This window comes from Drosophila virilis, chromosome 2 (genome assembly GCF_030788295.1).
Source record: "Drosophila virilis strain 15010-1051.87 chromosome 2, Dvir_AGI_RSII-ME, whole genome shotgun sequence".
NCBI classification, from domain to species: Eukaryota; Metazoa; Arthropoda; class Insecta; order Diptera; family Drosophilidae; genus Drosophila; species Drosophila virilis.
Window position 1 is genome coordinate 19,307,728 of NC_091544.1, and position 26,609 is coordinate 19,334,336.

General features: G+C 39.9%; 7 protein-coding genes across 12 annotated transcripts; 4 read left to right on the forward strand and 3 right to left on the reverse strand.

The window, feature by feature from the left end:
• Nucleotides 1-788: 788 nt before the first annotated feature.
• LOC26530889 (uncharacterized) lies at nt 789-7,833 on the forward strand. Its single transcript, XM_070207597.1, has 6 exons — nt 789-1,251; nt 4,232-4,615; nt 4,688-5,346; nt 5,404-5,595; nt 5,660-6,235; nt 6,294-7,833. Exons 1-6 carry the CDS (start codon nt 1,165-1,167, stop codon nt 6,550-6,552), a joined length of 2,157 nt encoding a protein of 718 aa, XP_070063698.1. The 5' UTR covers nt 789-1,164; the 3' UTR covers nt 6,553-7,833.
• Ras85D (ras-like protein 1) lies at nt 6,736-9,594 on the reverse strand. 4 transcript variants are annotated; one of them, XM_032434743.2, is made up of 4 exons: nt 9,492-9,594; nt 8,448-8,743; nt 8,111-8,367; nt 6,736-8,043 (listed from the first exon to the last, which is right to left on the reverse strand). In XM_032434743.2, the coding sequence occupies exons 2-4, from the start codon at nt 8,584-8,586 to the stop codon at nt 7,870-7,872; spliced, it is 570 nt and encodes a 189-aa protein (XP_032290634.1). In that variant the 5' UTR covers nt 8,587-8,743; nt 9,492-9,594; the 3' UTR covers nt 6,736-7,869. The 4 variants fall into 4 exon arrangements, with proteins under 4 accessions (XP_032290634.1, XP_070063699.1, XP_002053375.1 ...); XM_070207598.1 differs by lacking the exon at nt 9,492-9,594 and adding an exon at nt 9,282-9,392; XM_002053339.4 differs by lacking the exon at nt 9,492-9,594 and adding an exon at nt 9,177-9,353.
• Nucleotides 9,595-10,507: 913 nt separating this feature from the next.
• LOC6629798 (uncharacterized) lies at nt 10,508-12,334 on the forward strand. 3 transcript variants are annotated; one of them, XM_032438365.2, is made up of 3 exons: nt 10,508-10,879; nt 10,993-11,170; nt 11,242-12,334. In XM_032438365.2, exons 2-3 carry the CDS (start codon nt 11,016-11,018, stop codon nt 12,194-12,196), a joined length of 1,110 nt encoding a protein of 369 aa, XP_032294256.1. In that variant the 5' UTR covers nt 10,508-10,879; nt 10,993-11,015; the 3' UTR covers nt 12,197-12,334. The 3 variants fall into 3 exon arrangements, with proteins under 3 accessions (XP_032294256.1, XP_002053374.2, XP_032294259.1); XM_002053338.4 differs by having other exon boundaries at nt 11,002-11,170; XM_032438368.2 differs by lacking the exon at nt 10,508-10,879 and having other exon boundaries at nt 10,987-11,170.
• A 66-nt stretch (nt 12,335-12,400) lies between these two features.
• Polr2G (DNA-directed RNA polymerase II subunit Rpb7) lies at nt 12,401-13,240 on the forward strand. The gene is made up of 4 exons (XM_002053337.4): nt 12,401-12,509; nt 12,566-12,886; nt 12,945-13,082; nt 13,151-13,240. Exons 1-4 carry the CDS (start codon nt 12,498-12,500, stop codon nt 13,199-13,201), a joined length of 522 nt encoding a protein of 173 aa, XP_002053373.1. The 5' UTR covers nt 12,401-12,497; the 3' UTR covers nt 13,202-13,240.
• LOC6629796 (small G protein signaling modulator 3 homolog) lies at nt 12,487-16,581 on the reverse strand. The gene is made up of 3 exons (XM_002053336.4): nt 16,359-16,581; nt 15,754-16,279; nt 12,487-15,693 (listed from the first exon to the last, which is right to left on the reverse strand). Exons 1-3 carry the CDS (start codon nt 16,422-16,424, stop codon nt 13,874-13,876), a joined length of 2,412 nt encoding a protein of 803 aa, XP_002053372.1. The 5' UTR covers nt 16,425-16,581; the 3' UTR covers nt 12,487-13,873.
• Nucleotides 16,582-16,664: 83 nt separating this feature from the next.
• On the forward strand, nt 16,665-21,497 carry SIDL (SIDL trafficking protein particle complex subunit 10). Its single transcript, XM_002053335.4, has 5 exons — nt 16,665-17,012; nt 17,075-17,298; nt 17,614-20,220; nt 20,286-20,628; nt 21,176-21,497. The coding sequence occupies exons 1-5, from the start codon at nt 16,988-16,990 to the stop codon at nt 21,403-21,405; spliced, it is 3,429 nt and encodes a 1,142-aa protein (XP_002053371.1). The 5' UTR covers nt 16,665-16,987; the 3' UTR covers nt 21,406-21,497.
• LOC6631298 (thialysine N-epsilon-acetyltransferase) lies at nt 21,415-22,556 on the reverse strand. The gene is made up of 4 exons (XM_002053334.4): nt 22,275-22,556; nt 22,157-22,208; nt 22,022-22,097; nt 21,415-21,814 (listed from the first exon to the last, which is right to left on the reverse strand). The coding sequence occupies exons 1-4, from the start codon at nt 22,347-22,349 to the stop codon at nt 21,502-21,504; spliced, it is 516 nt and encodes a 171-aa protein (XP_002053370.1). The 5' UTR covers nt 22,350-22,556; the 3' UTR covers nt 21,415-21,501.
• Nucleotides 22,557-26,609: the final 4,053 nt, after the last annotated feature.

Here is a 26,609-nt window from a genome sequence, read left to right on the forward strand (position 1 = left end):
GGACAATGTACATATGTATGTGCCCAGAGTTGAGCTGTTTTCGTTCAATTAAACATTGAAATGTTAATACTGTATTTATTCACTGATTTGAAATTGTTTTTATACCCTGAACCCATTGAAAATGGTTAAAAGGTTAAAGGTTAAATAAGAGGGTTCAGGGTATTCCCTAGTCGGGAGCTTCCGACTAGAACCTCTTACTTGTTTTTTTTTTTATAAATGACTAGCGCACGGACTTGCCCATGGAACGTTTGCGAAAATCTTAGATAGTAACTTTCCGCTGAGTATACGGCCGTGAAAAACTGAAATCTACCCGTACCATCTTGATCGCCACTTCTATTTAAAAATATACTTAAAGTGCATCGAATATAGAACCAAATGTTGTAATCAGAGGTTTCCGCCATTGTTAGCCTTGTTGTAAGAACCTTAAGGCCAAATAAAAGACTTGCGATTAGAGACCAGCATGTTCCCCCAATTTACCACTGTTGCGGGTGGATTTCCAAAACCGCTGAAACACATATTCATTAAGTTCTTATGTAGAGCTTTGAAAATAAGTTGGATGCAAAACAAACAAAATTTAGAATCGCACTTTCCAGCGCTCCTTGCTTTGATTTTGCGATAAATGTGAAACATGTCTAAAGTGATTTTCAATATAGATCCATGGAATTGAATTTGAGCGCGTAACGTCACCCACCAAATGTTTGACCACTTATGAATGCTGCCGGACCGTTTTATAAAGTTGCCAGACTTCTTAATATAAGAAGAGAATTGTTTTTTACAGCTGTTTTTTGATTACGAATAATGTCGAAATTACGATAAGAATTTAAATTGTGGATATTTTAGATTTTTTTATACATAGATTGGTTCACCGTGTACAATATGTGTGTTGCCAATTAATTTCAAAAGCTCACAGTTAAACAAAATTGATCAAATCAAAGATCAAAGATATGTCAACATTTGCGTTCCCCGGTTCCTTGGAATCTGAAACGGCGATGGAGTTAATAGATATTCTGCTTGACTTTATGGATATTGCAAACGAACCAAACTTGAAGCGTGTTATTCAATTTGTCTGCGGCTTACTAAATACAGACAACAGTGAAAATCTGAAATTAGCTTCAAAATTGATTTCAAAGTTGTTTGCGGTCATAATGCCTGATCCAGTAAAAGATGAAGTATGGCAGATCCGCAATCCCCAACTGGTATCCGACTTCATTTTGTGTGTACAAATGTGGACAGGCCACTTTCCAGATGAAGGCAAGTTTCTATTGGCTCAGCTCTGTTCAAGGGCTTCAAATAACGAGAATGATCCACATGCTGGTCAAATATTAGTACAGCTAATGGATGACATTTTGCGCGATTCGGGAGCCGAATATATTGAGTCTTCAAAGCTGTTCTGCCGCATACAGAAGCTCCTGGAATCGAATAAAAATGAGGAACGTATATCTGGGCATCTGCTTCTGAAAAAGTTACTAGACAAGAGCAAGTGCACCGAACTGAATTTGTTCTCCCATATTAGTGTAATTGAATGCCTGAAAATTGAGCAATCCCCAGAAAATCCAGATTCGTTGGGTGCTCGGCTATCGCTTCTAAAGGAAAATAATACAGATGGAAATTGGATGCGCATTTTCTACATTAGCTTTTTTTATTTATTTATTTATTTATTTATTTATTTATTAATGGTCGACAAAACGAGTGTCTTCCTCATTATTCAAAAGGTTGTACAATATAAGTATATTCTAAAAGCCTAGTTAAAGGATACAATTTTCTAAATAGCATCACCGACCGATGGAGGTGTTTTATTTGCCAGTCCGGCCAGCTGTGCCCCTTTTCACAGCTAATTTTGTCAGTGACGCTATTAGAGCCTACATCTAAGCAGAAGGTTGTAAGTAGGAAAAAAGTGATCTCAAGTGAAATTAAAAATAATCTTAATTTGCTAAATTAATAAAGAAAATACAATAAATAGGAAAAAAGAAAGTAAGAAAATTGTTAATAAAGTAAAGCAATGTAAGTTAGATAAAGAGTGTTAAGTGGATAGGACAAAGAGAAAAGTATTGGGAAATCACCGACACGGTGGGGGAAAATTTTTCAGCCTGTCCGGCTAGCTATGCCCCTGCTCATAGCTGGGAATGGTCAGCGACTTCCCGAAGGTATCCTGAAAGCAACGATTTTATTAGGGGTAGAGACAGTTCGGTAGAGAAAACGTGATGCAAACTATTATAATTTTTACATAGCACGCGAAAAGAATTGTGCATAGCGTAATCAGTTGTGCACGTAGATAGTAATAAGGGGCGATAATTTCTGGTTGGTCTAGCCGGAACAGAGAATTGAAGACGCCCTAGCAGAAAAGGAGAATCAATGTCGCCAATAATCAACTTATGTAGAAGGACAACACCGAGAATTGTCCTACGGTTGATTAACGACGGAAGGTGGAGAAGAAGCAGTCTGCTGGAGTAGGACGGCAACCGAAGATTAGGGTCCCAATTTAAACCTCGTAAGGCAAAAAGCAGAAATTGCTTCTGAACAGATTCAATACGATCCTGGCTGTTGATATACTGTGGAGACCAGATGCAAGAGCAGTATTCAAGGATAGGGCGAACAAGAGAGATGTACAGAAGTTTTGTTATAAAAGGATCGTTAAACTCTTTAGACCATCGTTTAATGAATCCAAGTACACCTTTTGCCTCATTAACAATGGTATCTATATGAAGATTGAAACAGAGTTTAGAATCAAAAATAACGCCAAGATCCTTAACTGTTAGTATACGTTGCAAAGGGATATTGTCGATTGTATAACTAACAAGATAAGGTGTAGTACGATTAAAAGTCATAAACATACACTTTGAACAATTTAGATGCAATTGATTGGCCGAACACCAAAGTTGCATAGCGTTCAAATCGTCTTGTAGACGAGAATGATGTAGGGGGTTAGTGTATGATAGAAAAAGTTTGACATCGTCCGCATACATGAGTACACGGGCATGTGATATAACAGAAGGAAGATCATTTATAAAAAGTGTAAAGAGTAAAGGTCCAAGATGACTACCTTGAGGAACACCAGAAGTAACGTGAACCCTTTTAGAGGTAGTCAACCTCAGTATTACTCTTTGGGTCCTACCTTTTAAATAAGAATTAATCCAAAGTAAAAGGGACAGAGGGAAACCTATTCGGTCAAGTTTAAAAAGTAAGATGTCATGGTGCACAGAGTCAAACGCCTTACTGAAGTCAGTGTAAATGACATCAGTTTGCATTTTCGAAAGGAAAGCATCATTTACCAAGGAAGTAAACTCAAGCAGATTGGTCGTAGTTGACCGATTCTTTACGAATCCATGTTGAACAGGGGAAACAACTGATTTGCAGAAATGCTGCAAATTCGAAGTGATTATTTTTTCAAATAATTTAGGAATAGCAGACAGTTTTGCAATGCCCCTGTAATTTTGTATATCAGACTTCCCACCTTTCTTGTGAAGAGGAATGATATAAGATTCTTTCCAAAGAGATGGAAAGACAGAAGTTTCAAGGGATAGATTAAAAAGCTTTAGCAATGGATAGAAAAGGGAAGAACTGCACTCCTTGAGTAGACAACTAGGAATATTGTCCGGCCCAGGAGAGTAAGAAGATTTTAGAGAGTTTATAGCTAATAGGAGAGAGGAGTGTGAAATAATGGGGGGAGGTATAGAACTAGCGGAGGAAATAGTATAAGGGTAAGAATTAGTATTAGGACAGACTGAAGAGTAAGTTGATTGGAAAAAATTAGCAAAGAGGTTAGCAGAATCAGTGTCATTGCTAGCTTTATCCATCCCAAGAAAAAAAGAAGATGGCAAAGTTGAAGACTTACGCTTCAAGTTTACAAAATTATAAAACTGTCTCGGATTTCGGGCGAATTGCCTTTTACAACGAATTAGATAATTCTCATAGCATTGAGAATTAAGAAGAAAAAAGTTCGACTTGGCTATGGAATATTTAGCCAAGTCTGTACACGAACCAGACTTTTTAAACTTTTTAAAATATTTGGATTTTACATTTTTTAGATGTGATAATCTGGGAGTAAACCAGGGTGGTTTTGAAAAAGTAGTCGAAGGAATTGACTTAGGAATACACACATCTAAGAGGGAGTTTAGGGTGATATAAAAAGAATTAATAGCTGTATTCATATCAACTGAGTCATATAAGAAAGACCAATCGGTTGAATAAATAAGCTGATTCAGCAAGGAATAATTTCCTTTGCTTGTTGCAGGACAGCAATATTCCAAGGCTGCACTCGACCCTTGTCTTTATTATGGATCACTTTACTATTGCTGAACTCTGTAGCGCCCGTCTACTGAAAGAGTTCCTTGCAGCTACCAATAGTCCGCATCTGCACGACATGGAGGGCATCAATTTGCCAGAGCAACAAATGAAAACATTCTTCTCAAAAAATACCCAGAAGCAGTTGTTCAAGGCGTTTGGAGAGGTGGCCTGGCACGGAGTTGCTCTGTGCCGTTGGCTGAATTGCATAGAGACTTGTATTAAGTTACAAATTACTAAGAACCTGTTGCTGAAAATGGGTAAGCTTGTACGAAATATAGAACATATTGATTTACGAAACAATGCCAGTAATCGTTTTTGTGAGGTCTTTAAGGTGGGTGAAATCAAATTAAATAATTTTAAAGTAAATATAATCTTGTTTATCTAAGCCTTTTATACATTTCAGGTCAGCATCGAAAGTTTGTCCGTGGGCGATTTCATAACATTTATAAGGACGCTATATAATGACAAGGATATTGTGTGCGCTTATGGACTTTATTTGCTAGCAAGGATAATCGAGAATTGCAAAAATATAAGCGAAGAAATTGGTTTGTTTACGAAAAGCTTCTACGAATTCCTTAGTGATAAGCGGGAGAACTATTATCTATGGGATCCACTTATGGAACTATTGAGGCAATTCGAACATGTGCCAAAAACACAGCACGGATGGTGGCGTTTTCCTGCTTTCTTTTCTTTACATTACAATGATGAAGCTAAAGATTTTTACCGCATTGAGTACGATGTAAATATTGAACTGATCAACGAGTGTAAAAATCTAGAAGAGTTGCAGAAACATTTAATCAATAAGCTAAATTGCCAAACGGAGGAGGAAAAATATTTTGTAATGCAGCAAACTGTCGATTTATTTCTTGAAAAGAACGTGCATCAGTGGAGTCAACTCGAAGAGTTTCATTTGGATCCTGTGGAAGTTTTGGAGAATGGCACATTTAAAACAATATCGCATTTGTCAAAACTTTTGAGTGTGCATGACAAACAGCTGCAAGATGACAAAGTAATTGAAACTTTTCGATTACTGTTAAGGAATTATCCCAGTCGCTGGATCATGTAAGTATTTGAATCAAACAAAAAGTTGTAACCGATAAAAATTTTATGTTTTCGCAGCCCTGGAAACATATTGAAATATGTATGTAAGCATCTGGACATATATAAAACGGAAAAGCTTTTGGACGAAATGATTGCAAATAGTAATGACAATTGGGAGCTTGGATCGATTTTGTATAGCACAAATTCCCTATCGGTATCTAAGCTGATAAATGAGTTACTTTATTGTAAGACTCCAACCGGGATTTCACGGTAAGTTTACTATTATTTTCTATTTATGTATTATAATATAAATTATTTTTAAATTTTAACAAAGCATCGCGTATGCATATTTAAATAGTTTATCCACCTGGAATATAAAAGATCATATCAAACGAAGCAATTATATTATGTATGTCAGTCGAATGGAAGAAAAACAATCGGTTCATACACTGTTTGATGAATTATTAAACATCAATGAGCAGATTACTAAAAAGGTAGTTTTGGAAAATTCGAGAGACCACAGAATTCAAATGCGCATCATCAGAACATTTTTAAATTACGAATCCTTGCCGGAGTATTGGTCTGACATGCTCTGGACAGCTCTTCTGGCCCCAAACAATCTACTTAATATTACGTACCTTTTCGAATGTCTGGTTGCAAAACTTTTGCCATCTTACGAACTGTTATTGGAGAAACTGAAGACGCTGACAAGCCTGCAATCCAATCAACAAGAGTCAATCATATCTGTTTTTTATATATATTGCACGAGGAATTGGGATTCCCTAAAATTGGAACAGCTGCAAACAGCTTTTGAGTCGCTTTGGCTACATATAATGACTGTTAAATTCCAGACAATGTTTTTTAGTCAGTTAATACTACACCGACTGATTGTTAAATGTATGGAGAAGAGGTAAGGCTTATATCTTATAATATTTGAATGCCTTTAATTTATTTCAACCTTAATTTAGTATTGACCTTCCCTTTCTCGATGTAATGAAGTCTAACCTGGAATTGTTAATTGGAGATAAGGTTTTCGAGTATCGTGTGGAGGCTCGTCTGTTGCTACCAAAAATATTAGAGTATTATCCTGCTGCCGATTCAATCCTTTATATGACAAATGCACCGTTTGACGAATACAATAATCCAAAATGGGACTATTCACAAAATGAAATGGAAAAATTGGACAGTATCCGATCTGCCTTTAAGGCCAAATGTCTGACTGCTTAAAGTTGATATAAATTTTTACAAGTATGATTTAAAAATAAATGTTAAGCAATTGTTATTTGTATGATTCTATTGAGAGAAATATGTTAAATGTATATTATATTATTACTGCTTAGAGTAAAGCAGTTATACCACTATCCTTGGGAAATTGTGTGTTGTTGATAAAATTAAAAAATTGTAACGAACTATGTAATAGTACACACAATTTATTTATTACTTCCCTTTTTGTATGGCAAAAATTAATACAAAAAAATTAAATATTAATTTATGTATGTATAAAAAGCTTAAAGCAAACTAAATATGTATATGTAATTGGATGCTTATTGTTTAATGCAGCATCAATCTACTCCATACGTATTGTATCTAGCTTATGCAAAGCTCTATAATAATAAACTGATTTCGATGCAGTAAAGTAATTCGAATCAAAGATATAATAGACACGATTTTCTTTTCAGGCAAAAGCTTTGCATAAGCTAGTTAACTGATCGTTCGGTCAGTAAGATAAGTAGAAAAAAATATAATCGATTACTTTAAAATAACTGATACAAGATTTTGTGCTGTTGTTTGCAGTTGATTTTTTCAAGTTAGCACCACAAAAATATAAGAACAGTGATCTTTTCGTTAAATTTTCATTTCAATTTTCTTGTGGAAATTCTAATGGAATTCTGTTTGTGCGTGTGAGTGTGTTTGCAAGAGAGGGAACGAAATCAAGCGTGACTGGTAAAAGATATATATGCAGCTCCCAAAAATGCTATTAATTGTAAACACTGGCTGTTAGGCCAATCAGTAAACCAAAAGAAACAGGTCCGAAAACGAATTAATTAATCAAATACAAATATCGTTTTAAGCACGGTACACACAAATAACATACAGAGTTAGTTTTAGTTTCGTGCTTACTGAAAGCAAATAGTCATCAAAAATGCGCTGTCGCAGCAGCTTAACCAAGGCAGTTACAATAGTATTCATAGTTATTTATACATGTACGGCACACACGCATAATTAATAATCTTAAAAGGGCGCCACAAAGCTTTTCAAAACGACACACAAAATGATTTAACATACAATAAAACTTTAGTTGCTTAAATTAATTACAATTTTGTTCATCCTCCCATCAATTGCACCAACCTAACACGCGCACTTGTGTCTGTGTGGGTGTGTGTGTGCGCATGTGTATTTGTGCGTAAACGAAAATCAGCAATGACAAATACCACAAAAAATATATAAGCTACAGCATTTTTATGGCACACACAACAAACACACACTCACATACACACAAACCGGACAGGCGTTAATGAAAAAATAAATCTTAAGCGTGGCCATTTAGAGCATCTTACATTTAAATCTACGGTTCGGCTTATTCGTTTTACGTCCTTTTCGTCCCTTGTTATCTTTATCCTTGCGTATTTCGCGCACCAATGTGTAAAATGCATCATCGACTCCCATGCGCGTCTTGGCCGATGTTTCAATATATGGAATGCCATATTGCTTGGCCACCTGCAAGTAGATATACATAGTATTTAGTGATATTCATGGTATGTTAATAAAACGGACGTGCGTTTACCTCTCTTGCTTGCTCGTTCTGCACGTTCCACGAAGCCAGATCACATTTATTGCCCACAAGCACCATTGGCACCTCCTCGGCGTCCTTGACACGTTTGATTTGCTCGCGATATGTGCCAATATCTTCAAAGGATTTAGCACTATTTACCGCAAACACCAGTAGAAAACCCTCACCGGTGCGCATATACTGATCACGCATGGCGGAATACTCTTCCTGGCCGGCGGTATCCAGAATATCTAGCAAGCAGGTCTCACCATCTGACAACATTAAGATTTTGTTTATATTTTAATAGAAACTAATTATTTTTGCAATAATAATAGTTTCGCTCAATACACACCAATAACCACTTGCTTTCGATATGAGTCCTCGATTGTGGGATCGTATTCATCTACAAAATGATTTTGGATGAGTTGTATGGTTAGCGCCGATTTGCCAACGCCACCGGCACCAACAACAACTAGCTTGTATTCCGTCATTTGGCTTCGTTCGCTCCGTAGTGCCTGTCGATGTTTACAATTGCAGTCGTAAGTCTAACAAATGTATATGTGTGGGTGTGCTGGTTGTGTGGTTGTATTGGTGTGCGTGTTCCCCGCCCCACTCAAAAAGTAGAGCTGCAACTGAAGATTGCGGCAACTGCAAGTAGTTGTACGCAAATTATTATTAATTAAAAATGATTAAAATTAATTAAGCGCATAATTAGGTATAAATTAATGTGAGTGAGAGTAGTTTTTGACTGCGTACGGGTTTATATATTTTTCTTTACCGCTCACACACATACACGAACACATGCACGCACTCATACAACCAGAGAGGGAGAGATGACAATGACTCAAGCGTTGCACAGACCGTTCGCAAATTTAGCAATCAATTTGATCAATTATACAATTCAAGAAGCACTAGATATTTCACTGTTTTTATAGATATTGGCATGATCTATGTTTTTGCTGATATGTAGCTTGAAGTGCAGGCTTATCTATGCATGTTGTATGTATGTATGTATGCTGCCGGACCTTCTTTGTTGCTGTCTCTTAAATTGGCTCCTCCTTGTTTTAAGTTTTCTGCTTACATCAATTTCAACTAAACGGCTTTCAATTTTAACTTATATGGAGCTTAACACTATTGCGCTTTTTACAACAGCTAATGTAACAATTTGTGGGTAATAATTATTTACGGCTTTATTTTTTCTTGTCGCAAGAATTTTTTATATTGCCGTATTTTGTAAGTGTTAGCTAACTTCGCATGTTGGAGCCTGTTGTACAGCACTGCCACTGAGATGAGATAAAATTAATCGATCCATCCCTAGGTAATTCTTCGTTTAGTTTCCCATATAAAGAACGTCAAATATGGGCTACACTTTACTTCACTTAGTATTTATCAGTACTTAGTTTTTATCAGGACTCCATTTGCTACGGTAAAACATAACTTGCTTATTTTATTAAATACAAGCAAAATTTGTCGATAATGCGGTGGCGGCACGATTGAACTTCCTTAACAATGAATTTCCGATAGCTTAGAACTATCGTAAACGCTCCGAGATGAGCAAATGAGAGCTGCTATCGATGACGAGCTATAAGTATCGACTTTTCGATGAGGCGGAAGCTATTTATATTTTAAATATATTGAAAATAATACACATAGTATGCATTTACAATAGTAAAGGGTTGATTAACTTGAATATTTGATAATTCATGAATTACATTTATTAGTTTCTTTAAGAGAAAGCAAGGACTATGGAGTATTTAAGGACAATGTTGGTCGTAGTGGAACGATCGGAGAAGAAGGCTGGATAAAAATTGTATCTATACCACTGCGTATTTTCCAGTGGCTCACCAGTTTTTGGGTTCGATTAACTTTTGGGTCATTATTAAAGAACTTTGTTAAATATTATATGACGTTTAGTTCATTATAGCGCGGGTTTCCTCGGACGTGAATGGGTTATACAATTTATTATTAAACATTTGAAGCCAAAAACCTGGATTGAGTAAAGCCGATTGGTACATGTTACTAAATTTTAAACTTTGCGAAACCTTGCAAATAAAAACAGTTTTTCTTATATAACTTTTTATACATTTTTAGTTCATGATAAACTTTGCCAAATTGAAAATTTGATATTTTTAATGACCCATCATCGATAGTTAGCGGGTCTCATTCTCCCATCTCAAAACGTTAACGTTATCGCTATCGGAAATTCAACGTAGAGAAGAATCGTTGCTTCACTAAAACTAAGCGAAATACACAACATATCCGAGTCGTTTAGACGTTCTTTATGTTGGGGATCTAAAACAATGAATTACCAATAATATGTCGTTAAATTTGAAATCGCAGCTATCGACTGCTGTTTTCTTCTGGTCATCGAAATGCCGATAACAAAAACCATGTTGCCAAACGGGAACATATTAAAGTGACTTTTTGCACAGATGGCAACGCTTTGGTACATTATTAGCATAATATTGCATTTTTGCTTAGTTTATCTCTAAATATTTGAACACTTGGCGCGCAACGCTCTCTGGAGCTACATTCGCAATGCAGAGCTAAAAAGCTTACTGTCTGTAATATTAGACAGAGTATAAATACCATCTGCCGTGCTAGTTAGTGTAATTGGCACAAGCTTCCCGCGCACAACAATTGCTCAATTGTTCGTAGTTAAATTGCCTAACTTGCAGCTAAATTGTGAAATTTGCCATTTTCGGATTGTGCAAATTGTACCCAATTTAATTTGTTTACCTTTGAAGGCTGGGAAAGCAACGTCGACGAGATACCGACGCGTCGGTAAGTGCAAGTGTTAAATGTAGCTCTGAAAAACTTTCTCTTTTTATGTGTGCTTGGTCACGATAGATTGTTGTTGTATAATATTTACTCTGCCCGATTCACTGTGATTTAAGCATTTTCAGTGGCATGTTAGAAAATGCACGTAAACAAAAGCGAAGGTACGGCTAAAAATGGCAATGAAGAACACGCTGAGCAATACTTGGAGAACCTTTTAATAAATGGTAGCCAGGAGGGCGATAGCGGGGCAGAGCTGCAGCTGCCGTCATGGTACAATGAACAGCTATTCAAGCGGTAAGTGTAGTAGTAAAATTAAACAAGCTGTGTATGTGTACAAAAATATTGTATGTACTTCTCATGTACAGGGGTCAGAGATATTTTAGCAAATATCGCTTTGTGATGACTTCAGGCATGTTGGCTGGTCTGATCGCAGTTCTTGCCATACCATCTATACTCCGCGTACTTATCTGTACTCGTCAGTCTTCGAATGCCCTCACTGCATATCGCCGTTATTTGCGCACCATTTTCCATACACACGCCTGGTATTTCCATTCCGTTGACGATAGAAACAGCAAGTTCTGGACCAGCATTGCTGCTGTGAGACAGGCGCATTCGCGCTCTAGTCATGCCTGCCAACAACGTGGAGCTGGCCAGATAACGCAAAAGGATTTAGCCTTGACACAGTTTGGTTTCATTGGCTTTATAACGCTGGGAGCACACCGAATACAGCTTTACGATGATGATTTCCTGGAGGCTACATCGCATATGTGGCGCGTACTGGGCTATTTACTGGGCATTAAAGACGAATACAATATTTGTGGAAGCAACTGGCTGGAGTCGAAGGAGCGTTTGAACATTGTCATGCGTAGAGTATACACGCCTGCGCTCGAGCAAACGAATGATGAGTTTTATCGCATGACGGAAGCACTTATCCATGGACTTTGGCATGCCAATACAATGCTGTCGGTTAGAGCAAATATTTACTTTACCAAGCGCTTGGCCTACGTAAAGGGTTATGAATATTACAGCTTTGATTATCCTGCCGGTGAGCAAAAAGATCCGCAGCAGAAAGCGTACTATTATGACCTGAATTTGTGGGATCGATTTATCGTTAGTTACGGTTTGTTTGTTGTTACCTTTTTGCACAAATATGCCATCGTGCGCTGGTATTTCAATTTTCGAGTTTGGCTAATGGATCTCTTTATGTATTACTTGCCAACTGTAGCTATTTGGAAGTTTGGAATTAAATCGGCCTATGTGCGCATCTTTCGGCCAGGAGGTCAGGCGCATGAGTTTCAATTAAATCTTAAGGAAGAGTAGTTTAGTCATATGTTTTAAGTGTTTAATGTGTTTATGTGATGGGTGAATGTAATTTATTTTGTGTTTAATTTACACTGGCCTCCTATGCAATTTTTAGACTTGTTAAATATATACATGCAAAATGCTGCCTTTTGAAAATTCCGCTTTTTTGTTTAACACTTTTTAGCACTGGTCGTAAATATTGCCGGCAATGCAATTTATCGATAACGATAACATTTGTATTATGTTGCTTGCGCGTTTTTGTCAGTTTTCTGCAATTTATTAACTTATAAGTAAAATTAATAAAACAATTATTTAAAAAATGTTTTATCACGTAAGTTACACTGTTTAGTTAATTTTACAACATTTGTTTAACTTTGCGCCACATAGATTTCGCTTGAACACGAAATTCTGCTACATCCGCGCTACTTTGGGCCACAATTGTTGGAGACGGTGAAACAGAAGCTCTACTCGGAGGTGGAGGGCACATGTACAGGCAAATATGGTTTCGTTATAGCTGTCACAACAATAGACCTGATCGGCTCTGGTGTTATACAGCCAGGTCAGGGCTTTGTTGTATACCCAGTGAAATACAAGGCTATTGTGTTCCGGCCATTCAAGGGTGAAGTCCTCGACGCTGTCGTCAAACAGATAAATAAAGTGGGCATGTTTGCAGAAATCGGACCTTTATCGTGTTTTATATCTCATCATGTGAGTTTGGTATTTGGTGTGTGATTGTGTATGACTATTTTTTTTAATTTTCTTACAGTCTATTCCCGCTGACATGCAATTCTGCCCAAATGGCAATCCACCATGCTACAAGTCCAAAGATGAAGATGTAGTCATATCAGGCGAGGATAAAATACGCCTGAAGATTGTCGGCACTCGTGTGGATGCCACCGGCATTGTAAGTGCATTTCTTATCACAAGGATTTGCTCTTAAATTGCAAACATTTAATTAATTTCTTATAACAGTTTGCTATAGGAACTCTGATGGATGATTACTTGGGGCTGGTCTGCAATTAATATAAACCAACTCAGCGTAAAATACAATTGCTATATATATATATATGTGTTTTAAACTTTAATGAAATGCATTTTAGATTGTTTAATATCTAGGTGTATATATATTATAAATACTTTATAAGATTTGATTTAAATTCAAAGGTACATTATGTTTGTAATTTAGTACAATTCTTTGTGTGCTGGGTTTTGTGTTATGTGGGAGCTACAAATATGGATGGATATATTTTAAAGTAATTAAATAGCAAGTACTAAATTTAAATGTATATATATGTATATATATATGCATGCAAATGGGGCTTAAAGTAATGATAAGCGCACAACAAAGAAGTTTTTAACAAGCTTAGTTGATACCCCTGCAGAGTAAATAAACAAAAAGCTGCCTTGGAAATTCGGGAAATTCCTGTACATATTCTGCAAGGATATGTCTGCTTCGGTGGGCCGAAGATATAAGTTTCTTAGAAAAGATTGCACAAAACATGAAAGCAATATTAAAGCATAGTTCCAGCGTAGGTTTTGATCAGTTTAAATACTTTGGAATTGAGGGCGGATTGGGCAACGTGCATGATTGTACATACTTAATGAATGGCATTACGCAAATCTATAAAAAAAAAATATCGAACATTTTTGCGATGCATTCCCACAGATCACGTTTGTAAACGCCCGTAGGCCGACTCATAGGTCCCAGGAGAACAAATGATGCTTAACAAGCATATCGCGTACACCATCCTTCAGTGGCTGCGATTCCTTGCCACGCTTGGGCGGAAGTTCCCAGTCCGGATTCAGATTGAAGGCAAACTGTGAGAGTATGCGCAATTCGCATTTAATTTGCACCCAGCCTGGGGAATCAATGAAGCTCCAGGTGTGATACCATTTCTGCACCACCTCCTGGCAAGCGCAAAGTACTTCAAGCCACAGATGCAACACCTGCTCGTTGAGGCCTAGACAGATGAGCGAACGCAGTTTAACATCCATTTGGGCATGCGCATTATCGTGTGATTGATTAATGGCCTGCACGCAGCGATAGAGCAGCTCCTCGGGCGTCAATACCTTGCCATCCTCATCTAGGCGATAAGTTTTACAAAGCACCAAACGGCTATACACAGATTTGAAGTCCTTCTCCACCTCGAGCGAAGAAACCTCCTCAATGAATAGCCACGGATGTATGGGTCCGCCCAGGAATGTGGGTCGTTTCATGCCATGCTCGAGGAATGCTTTTATGGCGGGCGATAGAGTGCCACGCACTAGATCTGTAACAGTCTCCGAAATGGCATCATCGCCAGCCGAGGTATACAATTTGCTACGCTCATCCAGCAGCTGGACGAACTTGGCGGGAAACCAGCCCCGCAAGCCGTTTAGCTCACCTACCCAGCAATGCTCGTCTTTTTGGCTAATGATGGTTATGATATCGTTGCGTCGGAAGCCCAACTCATCGTCGTCATGCCGCTCAAAATCATGCAGCGCTTTGGCGCGCCGTTTACGGGTGCGTGCGACATTGATGAAGTTCTCATGATCCTTCGCATGAGATTCGCTGCTGTAGTTGGCCGTCAGTTGTATGTGTCCCGCAAGTTTTGGTTCGATGGTTATGAAATGACGGCCTACCTTTAGTATGGCCTCGCGCAGATCCACAAGTATTTCGGTCTGTCGTATGTTTTTATTCTTTAGCTGATCCGATTCGGGATCGCCACGAAACAGAAATGCTTCCAGTATCGATTTACTTTTGCGCACTTGACGTCGGGCTAGCTGCTGCTTGGGCAGATTGGCGGCAGCCTCCGGATTGCCAATCTGATGACCTTGATCGGCCATCAAATAGGCCAGATGGCGACGCCGATGTGTGTCGATCACGGTTTGGCTCAAAGATCCACCCACTTCAAGCGCCTGCCGGAAAAGCACCTCTACGTCATCCACCTCGCAGCACATGGAAAGTGAATTGAATATTTGCGCCGAGTTTTCCAAGTGCTTGAGATCCTGTTCCTTCACTTTTAGCATGCCCAGCGTTAGCTGAAACAGCACAATGGAACCCTCGTAGAAAAACCAATCCCATATTCGTACTAATATTTTCATGTGCACCACGTTCGCGAATAGTGTTAGGAACCAGTGCAGCGTTATCAGTGATAGATCAATGTCGTGCCGTTTAAGAGACTCATCGACGCTAGCTAAGTAGTTGGCTATCAGCGTTTGCATCACACGCTGATCCGCTTGTATGCCAAGCAACGTTGAGCTGTAGTATGAGGCCGGTAGTAAATCCTCCACAATAGTGACCATCATCCAAAATGCATTTTCTTCCTCCATAAACAGCAGCAGGCAGGCCACAATGACACCGGTGCCCTGGCAGTAACCAATGTCCGGAAAGAGCCACGCAATGCCGCGCAGAATACGCCGCAATCGTGGTATGCCTGTGCCATTCGGATGACTAAAGCACGCATTTGTTGGCAATATGCGGAGCAAGTCCTTTTCAATTTGCTTCGATGTCATTAGCTGATCGTTGCTGGAAGCTGTATTGATGGCATAGATTCAATATACATATTTTAGGCTGTACAATGAAGTCGGCTCACCCTTGACAATGTCCTGATAGCTGGTCTCGCTTTTCCGCTTTTTGGACAGCGCACCGGAAAGCCGCATCCACATTTGTGGGCGAAGACTGTGCGGTATGCCGTTCTGCACCATCTTTCGCAGTTTTTCTGTGCGCTGCAGTAGCGGCTCGACATGCTCCCAGCTTAGTTCGTTGGCCTCTTTGTTGTGGGCAAACTCCAGGTGGGCTATCCACTGCAGACGTTGCTGTGCATCCTCCATAAAGGGTATGCTGAGCAGTTTATTTGAGCTCTGCTCGGGTCCATCCTCCTCCTCGACGCGAAAACCAAATTCATCGAATCGGTAATCGGGTTGATCATTGGGTCCCGCTGCTGCTAGTTCCGATTCGCCTCCCAGTTTGGCGAGTATCTCCTGTGGCCACATCGATGGTGTTAATGCGGAAAACGGTCCTCCTGGATTCGGACGCAAGCCATCCGCCACGCTCAGTTCTTCCATCATGGGTGGTAGTTCACCTATATCGTCTTCGGAGCTCAAGGTCTGCAGTTTGCGCTGTGTTGACGGCGTATAAAATTAGCAATTTTAATTAGTTTGATAAGCAATTAATTTATCATCTAAATTGAATTGTTACCGTATGTTCTTCACGGCCCACGTAACCCTCGTGGTCGCGACCGAATATGCTTCTGGCCATTTCCATATTCCGAAGCAGCTAATTGTCTGTGCACTTAAACATAAGAGTAACTAAGAATATGGGAGTTAAATGATTGTTTTTCGAAATATTTTATTGAATTTTTTTTTTTTACATCCCCAGCATTGTTTCTAATGATTTCTCTGCTTTCACCCGCTGTCAGCTGTTCGATAAATATTTTGCCTATCGATATATAATTCACAATAATGCAGCGATTAACTGGTTTTAATTATTCGCCAGTCCGTTGCTGTTAATTGGCCCACTTGTGTCTTATCTCTTTTATTAACCTTTTAATAGCTGCTAAATAGCTTGGTTTTTTTTATAAGCAATATAAGGTTTGCCAACACAATATATTTGAGCTATTAACTATTGCTAAATCGAATAAGCCACAGTATATGCTGAATTATTGCTCGCTTTTAATAACAGTGGAGAAAAATGTTAAATTGTATGCCATAAACATATGTGACTGTTACAACAAAATCAGCTGTTATTGTGTTGTACGCTGACTATTTTGCTTTGTGCTGTTTCTAAAGTTATTTCAAATGAAAATATTAAAATAAACTGACATTAGAATGCAGATAAAGCCAATCATAACCTGTAAGTAGTGTGCGATACAAGCTCAGTATTGTAAGCGTATGTTAAGCATGACTTGTTTCCAGATTCTGGCTCATTTCCACTTTTTCGATCGCTTGAATCGCAAATCCTAAATGCGATTCCCTTGGACACATGCGAGTGGCGACGAACGTTTCAAAGGCCAACAAAACATGTACGCTTGGAGGCGCAAACCCAGCAGTTTAGCGTGGAGCCACTGGAGAGATATAAACGGGGTGAATGGAGCATTTTGGAGCATCCTATTTTGCACATCTTTGTCACGGAGTGTAATGTGAGTGTGTGGGGCGGATAAATGAACGAGTTTCTTATTATATTTAAGTCCATCCAATACCAGTAGTTCTTCATCGAAACAATCTCAAATTTGCACTAAAATCTTTAAAAATAAGTTAGAGCCGAGCCGACTTTTATCCAACCATTTTTCGCCAATTTTCAACTCTTGCTGGGGAATTGCCAAAACTCCGTCGTAAAGTACGCCTTCATCACTCAAAGTAACTAATGCATGAATTGATCTCAATCAGTCAGTCAATCTGTTAGGATAAATGGTTTCATATATAGAGATAATAGTAATGTTTTTTACTTCTTAAAGGACATCGACACATACAAGGCTACAATAAGAGAAGAAATTGATGCCTGGCTTAAGCTGTTGACCAGCTATGGCATCTCCGATTGGATGATTTTGCTGGTGGAGACGCTAGATATGCGCAAGACAAAAAACTTACTGCCACGTACTACAGTGCTGGATAAGATACGTTTAGATTTTGGCAGTAAAAACGATGATCGTTGCATTTCCGTATTGAACCCAGCAAAATTTGAGCAGAAGTCTACGGAATCCTTTCGCTGCTTGGTACACCGCATACGATTCCTTATGCTCACTAGCTTTAATCGCAACATTGCCAAGTACGAGGAGTTGATACGCAGCAAGCGAGAGAAACGTAATCACGATGATTGGGATTTTCGACAATATTTCTTTATGCAGGAGGATTTGGCACTGATATTCGAGAAACTAGAATTGCCCACAGAGGCGCTCATACAATACGACGAACTGGATGCAATGTTCTCGCAGTTCATCACGCACACGGGCTTCAACGAGAAGCAACAGTGGCTGGCATACTTTAAGCGTCCGCTTAGCGCTTTCCATGGCATCTGTCTGAGCCGCGTGGACAAGTTCGAGATGCGCCAAAAAATACGAAATGAGGGCGTCTCACTGCTGGAATTCCGCAACTATTTGTTTGAGCGCCAGGCCTATCTGCTGCTCACATGCAATGAGATACCGGAGATTGCCAAACGACTGTTGGGTTTTCTTTTCTCCACGTTGCGCGAAGTTGAGTTTATAAAGCTGGACTGCCAGGAGGGCGCACTATGTTGCTGGGAGTTTGTTTGCGCTCTCGAAGTACTGCAGCTATGCGAACAGGCAATGGAACCCAACGAGGTGACCTGCTTCCAGCACTGTGCACCAATTTGGAACCTGGCCAAGGACAAGCTCTATGAGTTGGGCAAGTTGTGTGGCCTATTGCCAGGCTGTACGCCCAGTTCCGAGCAGTTGCACATCGTCGTGCAACTCTCCTCGGGCATTGGCGATGCGCCGCCCCAACAGCAGTTTCTTCAGGCCATGCCGCAATTGCGTGATCGTTCGCCCAATCGCAAGCCCAAACTGTCGGCGGCGCAACAGCTTAAGGAAGCATTGGGCTCGAATCAGACATTCCAAAAGCTCTATCTCGAGCTGGCCGAGCTGGCAATTAGCACATACAAGCATGTGACGCGATTGCGCTCTGCCCGACTGGTTGGTCTGGATTTGGGAAAATTCTACTGTGCTCTGAATGAGCCCCACAAAGCGGTGGGTTTCTTTACTGATTTGTTGCGGGAACTGAAGGCGGAGAACTGGCATATGCTCAGCTCACAGACACTGCTGGAGCTGGCCAATTGCTATCGCAAAATGGGCGACTCGCTTGCCTACACCAAAACCTGCAGCTCTATTTCCTGCTGCGCCGAGTTGGAGACACTTGTGCGCACTTTTTACTTTGATGAGTTCCTTAAATCGTTGAAAACTCTGAAGACAACGTTGTCGGCACAGCCATCCGTAGAGAATGCGAACTATTGTGTGCTGGAGGATCATTTTCGGATAGTGGACATCGCGGTGCAGAATACAAAGATCATTATACAAGATGATCATTTGCTGGTGCAGCTGAAGGTGGAAAGTCTGTATCCGCGTGAGATTGTGGCCGAGTGCATAAAGCTGTGCTATGAGCTGCACGTAACACCCGAGATGGATACAGCTTTGCAGGATGTTTCTCTGGTACCTGCACAGCACAGGGAGTGCTCATCGCGGCTTAAAGTCTCTTTGCAACTGTTCCATAAGCAAGACAATACGCTCAACTGCGCTTCGGTGGTCTGTGACACACCCAAGACTAAGCAACCGGTGCGACGCACCAGCAGCACCAAGCGCAAACTCTCACCCAGCGTGCAAGCAGATTTCACAAATATTGTGCAGGTCGAGAATATGGCATTGCAGCCGGGCATTAATCTTGTAGAGCTAAAGGGAAAGGCGACTCGCGTGGGACGTTGGCAGTTTAAGCAAGTGTGTCTAACTATGTCCAGCCTGGAGTTTCTCTCGGAGCACCTGCCATTTAATGTGCAGCCGCCGAGCTTTGAGATTTGCACCAAGCCGGCGAGTGCCTCACTGGAGTTTAAGACTCTCATCGCGGGCATTGTGCAACCCATTAATTTGCATGTGGCCGGCGGCAGTTTCATCTTTCCCGCAGATGCAAAGATCACTTTGCGCTGCTCTAAGAATCTGCGCATACGGCAAGCCTTGGAGCCGAGTGCGCCGGACAGCAATACCGATGCCAACTTTGAGAATGTGCTGCAAGTGCCGCTGTTGCAGTTTAAGTCGTTCGAGGAGCGTCGCATTCCGCTAGAGGTTCTTACCGATATGCCTGGTCGCAAAATGGCCAAACATCATGAGCATCATGTAACACTCAGCTGCCCTTGGTCGCGTAACGACCTTCAAATACCCATTGAGTTTCAGCCCGCCATGGAAGCTACTTGCCGTCTGCACACGTGCGGCACACAAAAGTTCCTGCAGGTCATTATGAAGGGTCTGGATGCTCGACTATTGCTGCAGCACGCCAAAGTTAAGTGTGATGTGCCCGGTGTGCGTCTGCTGGATCTCAATCCCGAGTCACAAGACCCAATTGTAAGCCTAAAACTAAAAAAAGAAACGCCTTTTGAAGATTTCAGCTGACACTATTCCACTTGCAGGAAATCTATAAATCTTTGACGGTCACCTATCTATATGAGATACAAGTGGAGCCTCTGAAAGCCGAACACGAGCTGCCCATTGTCAAGGTGCACTTTGTGGTCAAATATGCAACTCTGTCAGAGCCGCATATCTGGCGCAATTATGGTTGTGCCTTTGATTTGGTGGAATATTCCACACTCTTCAAGCTGCAGGCACAGTTGGAACCGAACGAGTTGTGCCGCCTGCGCACCGTTTGCAATTTAAATCTGAAGATTACCAAAATCAATGAGAATCCATATGTAGATCTTATGTACGAGGTGCTCAATGATCAAAATCTGTGGGCGGTTTGTGGTCGTTCCGCAGGTGAGTCGTCGTTTATCCATTTTATCTTAATTATATATGTTTGCTTATTATTTAATTCTAATTTCTTGACACATGATATACACTTTTAAATGCATATAAAGACATGGGTAAGTTTTTGGTTTACGAACACACGTAGTAGCACCCAATTGGGCCAATTAAGCCCTATTGATGAACGTGTAAAAGCCTACAGTAGATGCTCGCTCTAATAATACATTATTTCTTATGATTCATTATGAATATTCAGTCAAGTTTTGGGATTTCTTGTTACAAAGAAATTTTATAAGATTATTTTTTGATTATCTTACTGTTTTATTTAATTTAGGAATTGTCTCTTTAAATCGTTTTTGGCTTGAAAACTGTTTAAATTCATAACGTGGGCTTCTGCACTTTTCTATATAATAGAGTACTTTAACTTCGATTTGGCGAAGTTCGCTTTCCATGTAGCTAGGCTTTTAATTGGCTTATTTGAAAAACATACAAATTTGCGCTTTACTCAGGATCAATTACAAACCTGTCACATTAACCTATGTATTTAACAATCTTGTAGGTGTCGTATCCATGAAGGATGTGGACTGTCATTCGATATCGCTGGACGTTATGCCCCTGAGTACTGGCTTTCTGCCTATGCCCAGCATACGCCTGTCCAAGTACACAGCTGGGGGCAAGAATAAAGCCGATGCTCACTCCAGGGTGCATCCGTTTCCGCCCGGCCAGGTCTACAATTCGACCAAGAGCATGCAGATCCATGTTATAGCGAGTGTCAGCGGGGACCAGTGATCAGTCAAATTTATGTAGCCAAGTATTATTTATTGCAATAAGCACTGATTTGTTTATAAGCCTAACAAAAATAGACAGATCGAAAGACACTACCAGCTATCTTTCCAATTCGCCGGCTAGCTTGCCCAACTGTTGTTGCTCTACGCGGTAAAAATGCCAGTTTTCCGTTGTCGTTAAATTTGTTGCGCCCAGCTGATCGTAGAACATACGCGCCGGATTCCAGCTGAGCACATGGAAGTCCAGTCGTCGGCAGCCTAGCTTAACCGCAATGGCGGCCACTTCACGAAAGATGCGCGCACCGGCGCCCCGCTTGCGGTGGGCAGGACGAACATAGATATCCTCGAGAAATAGGGAACGTCCCTGCCAGGTGGAGTACGAGTTAAAGCAGATAGCATACCCAATGCTAGACCTGTTGAAGGAAATGTTGATTTAATGCCGTCAAATTGTAGCGCCCAATCTTATCGGAATGCTCTCTTCAAGCGCAAATGTTTGCCAAACAGATTTGTTATTTGACTGACACTGAACATTGTTTGTCAGGCAAACATTTGCGGAGCGTCTTTCAATTTGACGCCCAGCTTTCTAATGATCTTTCTTATCAAGTGTTTGTCTCATTTACTTTGTGGCATTGTCTGTGAGCACATAGATTTGGCAATATTCGGGTCCACCATCAAGACCCGCGTCGCGTATTAGTTCTGCGTGTGGGAAAAATATCAAAATGGGTGACGAGCTCGCTTCGATATACTCTACTCACCCTGCTCGCTCAGCTGGGGGCCATCGCTCATGCGCTCAAAGTCAGCCAGTTCCTATGGAAAGTTCAGTCATAATCACTATATTTGCATTTATTAAATATATTTATGTTCATGCCTTACCTGTATCATTTCTAGCACTGCTTTTATATCCTCCTTTTCAGCCCGACGGAATGTAAACTGATCTTTCTGTGACATACTGCTGCAACTTGCAAATGTGCTCCGTAACGTGGCTCGATTTAAACTAATCAGTTTTTGATATTCGTGCTCGTAGCCGGCAATTGTGCTTATCTAAAATCGTGAGTGGGCCAGCCTTATCGTTGCTTTTTATAAGCTCAATGATTGTAAACGGGGCTGACGCGTCTTACGAAAGGTTTCGCTCATGGAACTAGTTCCAGATATAACATAAAAACACAGTTCACATAAGAATTAGACGACAGACTCTTGTAACCTTTAATATGTATGTATATATATTAAGTCATGGACATAAATTGATCTCCATTTATAAAACTGTTTGTCCTACCGGACTGATTGATGATCAACGCAAGGGCCAAACCGTGAGAGCTAGGAAGATGAAATTTTTACTGTAGTTACCTTGTGCTATGTAGGTGCCCATTATGACGGGTATTTGAGGAATTCCACCTGCATGTGTGGAAAAATCGCCGATCGACCTCAAGCTAATCTTCAAAGACCTTGTTCAAATTCATTTGATGCGTGTTTCACACATTTCGGAAAATTCCATTTGTTCTCAATGGAAATGGCGGTCGATTTCATGGGGGAAGCTTTAGGTTTCTTCCGATTGGCCTTGAACTTATTTCCAAAGCTCTACTTAAGAACTTAAAGAATGCGTGCTTTAGCGATTTCGAACATTCCATCCGAATCTGTGGAAAATTGGCAGAAAATATCATTTTCAAAGATCTTTATGAAAAGTCATTTGATGAGTGCTTCATACTTTTTGCAAAATCCGACTGGCTAGATGATAAATACGGGTTAAAAGTTCTAAGGACGAAGTTTAAAGTTCCGTCCGATCTTGAGAACTTAATGAATACGTTTTTAGCAATTTTGGATATTCCATTCGAGAATAATTTTCGCAAAATCTACTACTCCAGGATGGTAATTGTAGGCTTAATAGTTTCTTCTTTGATGTGAAGATTCTGACTTGGAGACTAACTTTGTTCGATGGATTTGTAACATAATTTCAAATAGAAGTTTAGTTCAAGATAGATTTACATTTTCTAGATGTGAAATATTGTAAAAATTAATCGTTAACTTAAATTTTGTAATTTTTAATACAAATAAAAACATTTTTGAAATTTTTGTACAAAAGAATCAGTACAATAATATCATAGTATTTCTAGAAATACCTCATGTACAGTTCAACTCATAATATATTATATCAATCTGGCTTTATAGTTTAGATTCTTGGTGTTCTTTAGAGCTGGCCTCTTAGTCTTATCAGCATTCGAACATTATGAGCAGGGACCAGAACTAATAAACATAATTGACCCCTTACCAAACAAATGTACATACATATTTTATGCTACATATTTACGTAGTTCATTTTTTGTAGTTTGGCTTTTTTTCAATTTCCCTCTTTTTCAGTAGACATTCGTTCAATTTTTTATAATCGCTGCGTTTGATTTTATTTTTGAGATCTGTTCTTATCTCTAGCGGCACCGTCACGATGATGCGCCTAAAGATTGTATGTATGCACATACATAGATATATGCCTACTTATATGCATCATACATATATTCATATATGCGTACATTGAAACTGTGCAGTCGAATGGTTGTGTCCATTGCTGGATTATTTATGTCGTCGAAGCGAACCGATCTCAAAGCCAGACTCAACTGAGCACATTCTGATACCCTTATGGAAGTTTCCGCAGGCATATATAGTCTTAGTCAACATAAGTATGTCCGTATGCCAGATCGGATTAATATATGATATAGCAGTCAAAGGAACGATCGGTAAAAAATGAAGTGCAATTGCGATCAACTTCTTGGCGTTTATTCATTTGACTATTCCTTCGAACGATGGGAAAAACTTTATTATCTTGGAAAAACCTTTATTGGAAAAACTTGTTTGCCTTTCAAGATATCTTGATGAAAATTGGTGCCAATATATGTCACCTATGTTTTTCAAGACATATATGCCAAGCGCCGGACTTACTTGCGTGAAGCTCCTTCCCAACATATCTGAAAAAAATGTATTAGCTGGCACTGTTTTACTAGAAGGGTATTCACTCTTCGGCGTGTTGACTATAGAAATTCTGTGTTTTTCAATTTCTTTAGCATTTTCCAACGGATTTGTTGTTGGGGCTGAGTCGCTTGTGGAGCGCGGCTTATCTGGAGCTGGTGGGTTCGCTTATTGTAATTCCCGCTTTTAATTCTTTTTAAATGGCCATTAATATTTTATATTTAAATCAAATTATCGCTTGCACGTTCAATGCGCGCCGGCACCAAAAACAAAACAATGCAAAGCCAAAGCCAAACAAATGAAACAAAGCAAAAGCAAAACCGTTGCTGATAAACCAAGCAGCCGAGTTCGCTCCGGGAGCAGCCATGTTGTTGGCTCTGGGATTCATTTGCGTTCCCGGCTCGTATATGACCTTTATGCTTCTCGAGTCTCGAGTCTCGATTCTGTTGTATTTTATCTTATGCCCGCAATGCATCTTCCGGGCTTTGCATCGGAGTTTCTGATGCTGGCGCATGCCGCGATAGGGCGGGCCACACCCACACATTACTATCGGCTTAGGATCCGGGCCCTTTTGTCCCTCTTCAGCTGATGACGGCGCCTGCCTAAAGTTCCTCCTCGCAGGTTGTTTACCTTCTTATCTGACTTTCAGCCATTGTTTGACAATCTCGGCTACTCTTTGCCCCTTATCACAGTTTGCAATATGCTGCTTGTGTGTTTTTATCACTTGCCGTGACGTCACAGCGCCCGGCGTATTTTGTATTCCATAGAAGTTTCCTTTGCACATTCCGTTTATCGAGTTATTCACGCCGTTATCTTATTTATTTTTGGTATTTTTTGTATTGTTTTGTTAATTTTCCGCAGACACCCGACCAGACACTCTGGAGTTCGTCTTTATTTATTTAAATTTTTCAAATATAAATATGCCAAAAATTTATATTTTAGTCATCATGAGTTTGGAGTTATTCATTGCAAACTAATGCATCTCTTAGATAATTCACTTGGTTAAATATTAAATTAAAATATTAAATTCTATTGTCATCAGTACATAAATAGTTATGTGCATAGATTGAGATCGAATTCTGATGCCCGCAAACTGTCCATATACCATTTCATAAAATTAATATTTATCTCTAGTTTAGCATGTATTTACAAGGTTAACACGCAAATAACTGAATGTATTTGTTTTCTGTTTAATTGAGGCTCAAAACATTGGCATCTTAGAAGCCGGATCTTATTCAAAAAGATACGTTCCATCTGACGGACGCCAGACTTTAAAAGACTTTTATATATAATGCTAAGCGTATGCATTTGTGTGGGGCTTTAATATTATTTATTATATTTGGCATACACAAATACTATTTCGTTTTCTGACTTAACAGTTTGAGAACTCATAAAGAGAGTCTATTTTAATAAATCAAATTAAATTGATTGCAGTTACTTATTTCTTTCATAATTCATAATATTATAAACTTGGCTCGAATTGGCATTTTCAAGTGCATCTACAACGGGAAAAGTGTCTCTATGCGATTCCCGATAGATGTTAGATGTTGTGGACAACACTTTTTGGCAAGCAAAGGGATGTCCATAGGCATCTAAATTTTGATGGTGGATATAACTCGCTCCAAGTTCAATCAGTTCTAGCATAGTTTAATGTTGACTGGATGCTTGCAATCTTTTAGTTTTTTTTTTTGTTTTTTTTTGTTTTTCCCATGAACATCTCAGATAGTGGTAATCAGTAGTGTTGGCGGTGTTTCCCAAGTTTCCGTTGTCATCGCCACCAAAACAAAACCTTTCCAAACGTATAGAAATATTGATAAGGATATATGAGCACACATACAGAGGCACAATCGCGCACACATATATTACTTATATTAGCGGAGAGACATACAATTGGTCCGATAAGTATAGTCGCGCGACCGACGCGTGATGCAACTTAATCAAATCGGGTTTGGACTCCAGGGCTCTCTCTCTCTTGCTCTCTCTCTCTCTCACTCTCTGTCGATTTCTGTGGCGTCAGTGGGGCTGGGTGGTACTATGCCGGCTCAGATAGCCATATCTTGCGTTCGCCGGTCGTCCAATCGGCGAGGCAGCCAAACTACACACACCGGCCAGCAGGGAGCGGGATCGGGGCACTGGGCAGTGGGCACGGGGAAAGGGGAACGAGTTCGACCGTTTCTCCGATAATAAAGTAGCTACCGAGCTGACGAGCGTTACTCATTGGTTGTTATTGTTGTTGTTGTTGTTGTTGTTGTTTGT